The sequence below is a fragment of the Pteropus vampyrus genome, unplaced genomic scaffold, assembly GCF_000151845.1.
Source record: "Pteropus vampyrus isolate Shadow unplaced genomic scaffold, Pvam_2.0 Scaffold135, whole genome shotgun sequence".
NCBI classification, from domain to species: Eukaryota; Metazoa; Chordata; class Mammalia; order Chiroptera; family Pteropodidae; genus Pteropus; species Pteropus vampyrus.
Window position 1 is genome coordinate 4,459,566 of NW_011888916.1, and position 2,551 is coordinate 4,462,116.

Genomic DNA, 2,551 nt, shown 5'->3' on the forward strand with positions numbered 1-2,551 from the left:
TAGGTCACACAACTGAGCCACTCTAGTTATATTAACTCATGATTTGGAATTTCTATGTATGTTAATCACAAATATGTTATACATAGCTCATTCTGATAGATTTTTCAAACTAGTTCACCTTTGTTCTTCCCAAGCCAAGTTCAAAAAGCTCTATCAGGTGGAAATATAGTAATCACCTGAACTGGGTGGATCCCACTTACTTTTGTAGTCACTGTCTTATGCCTTGGTTATAGAGACCAGATAACTAGCCTTTGTGCTAGGATAGTGCCTGCACAGGGCAATTTCTCAGTCTCCTTAGAAGTGAGCCAATCAGCCCTGGGCTATAGCATCACAGGCTTGATGGAAGGGAAGGATGACATGGAACAGCCGTATTGGTTACTTAAATACTGAAATACCTTCATATTTATTGGCAATTAGTCAATTTTAGAGCCTGCCAACCCTATGGCTCCTTCCCCAGGATCCCAACACCTCAGTCTGATTATCGTCAATGGGTGAAGATGAATCACATGCCCACTCTTGAATGCTCATTAACTCTGCTGTTAACTTCATCTCCTTGGATTCCAAGAGAGAACAGTATCTCTTAGTCAGTTTTGCCTCAAGTTCTCAAATCAAAATAAAATATCTTTTTGGCCAAACTAAACCGTTCAACGTATCTCTAAGCTAAATACCAGGACTAAGGGAAAAAAAGGACCTTTTAATCCATGGCCACAGCTTTGTTTGAGGACTTGACCATCTCCTAAGGTGAGAGACAAGAGTCATCCCGACCCTCAGTTTGGAAGAACAAATTAGGTCACTTTTCCAGACTAGACCTTCATAAGCCACCTTCCCTTCATTCCATGCCACTTAGCCAAGCAGCTTCCCCATTCCCCATGATTTTAAAACTTATTTCTCAGGTGACCAAGGGACTTCCTTGACACTTGAATCCACCAAGTGATTTGGTGAGAACTTGACCCTGGAATATGCAGCAACATCAGAGTATCAGCCCTGCCATCTGCAGAGTCAAGAGGAAGCAGCAAGAGCTGAGAGTGGGAAAAGAAACTGCCTGCGGGGCAGAGGATGTGGGGAGAAGCGTCGTTCATGGCGCAAAAGAGCTGCTGTTCATTCAGGGGGTCAGAGGACGGCGGGGATCGCATTTGGATAGGCAACCAGGCATCACTCTGGGAAATAAGGGAAAAGCCAAAGCACAAAGGCCACAACTACTCACCGGGGCTGGTTATTGTCAGGAGATCAAGCTGCCGCTGTTGCTGCAAAAGAAAACACCTTGTGAGAGCACTGATTTGAGTCAGAGCCAAACTTGTGCTTAGTGGGTCAGGGTGGACGTACAGAGGGCACGTTCAGACACCAGAGCAGAGTCTACTGTAAGTAACTTGGTGCTCACTCACAATTCTGCAGAGAGACAAAGGGAATGGGCAGCCTTTTTGTTCTTGGGCGGTCAGAGCTGAGAGGGTCTTAGAGATCTTCCACTCAAGCCTATAGTATACTTAGGGAAAAGCCATGGGCTCATTTGTTTGTTCCAGATGGCCTTAGATTTTTCTCTGCTCATGCCAGCTGCACTGTTAAGTGTCTGATATCCTGGCAATCTTCTTTGTCTTGGGTCCTTAAGTCACTGTCACTCTCCTGATATAACTTTCTAACCAAGATATTCCTGAGCTGCTTTATTTCTTGAATTTGCTCAGCAATGCTATGACAATTTCAATTACTATCAAACTATTCCTTCTCTAAGTGATTCCTCATTGCTTCATATCACACACATTCAAGGAAAATATTTGCCGGGCACACTAGGCTATGAAGATGAGGCTATGTGTGTTTGGAGGCAACAGGCTTTGGCTACCCCAAGGGCAGAGGTGATCAATATTTCAGGAGGCTTGCTCCCCATCACAGCATAGTCAAGGAGAAGCTCTGTTCTAGACAATGTCACAGGAATCGGAGGGTAGAAAAGTGTGTATTGGAGGCTTGGGGTGGGGAATGGTGAGCAACTTCCTTAAAAACTTAAGTTAGGATTCCTTAAGTCGACTTCCTACATTTTATTTTCCACAAATACTATTGAAAATCTGTAATTTTTTTCTTAAAAGGGGTCCAGACAAACTCCACTTTGAGAACCATTGCCATAGGCTACACATTGCAGGAGCTGATGATTACCTGGTATTTAATCTAATGGATACTTTGCCCTATTTCACTTTATCTGTATTTCCTTTTTATCTTGCCTCTGTCTTCAAGACTGGTTTCCTGAAATTCTGTTAAGGAGAAAGGAGAAGGCAGCCACATTTTTTGAGTATCAACTATAGGTGAGGCACAGTATCGGGAGCTTTGATGTGTTATTACTTTTCATACTTTTGACAATCCTACAAGGTTGGTATGGTACAGCAGAGGGACATGAGGTTTAGAGAGGAGAAATGATCTGCCCAAGACTACATCTTCATTGAATGGCAGGGCCAGAATTAGAATTCGGTCAGTGTAATCCTGCCTTGAAAGACTTAAATATGACAGTACACATAAATCATTATGGTGATGCCTGGCACTTAATAAGTGCTCAATAGAAAGAAATGTTTGT

The 2,551-nt window shown here is 43.0% G+C and overlaps 1 protein-coding gene across 2 annotated transcripts in view; it reads right to left on the minus strand.

The window, feature by feature from the left end:
• AGBL4 (ATP/GTP binding protein like 4) overlaps positions 1–2,551 on the minus strand; it is a 1,052,851-nt gene that overhangs the window by 302,177 nt on the left and 748,123 nt on the right. For both annotated transcript variants that reach the window (XM_023535058.1, XM_011367669.2), the window contains exon 6: positions 1,205–1,244. In XM_023535058.1, coding sequence (XP_023390826.1) covers positions 1,205–1,244 — 40 coding nt within the window. The remainder of the gene's footprint in view (positions 1–1,204; positions 1,245–2,551) is intronic.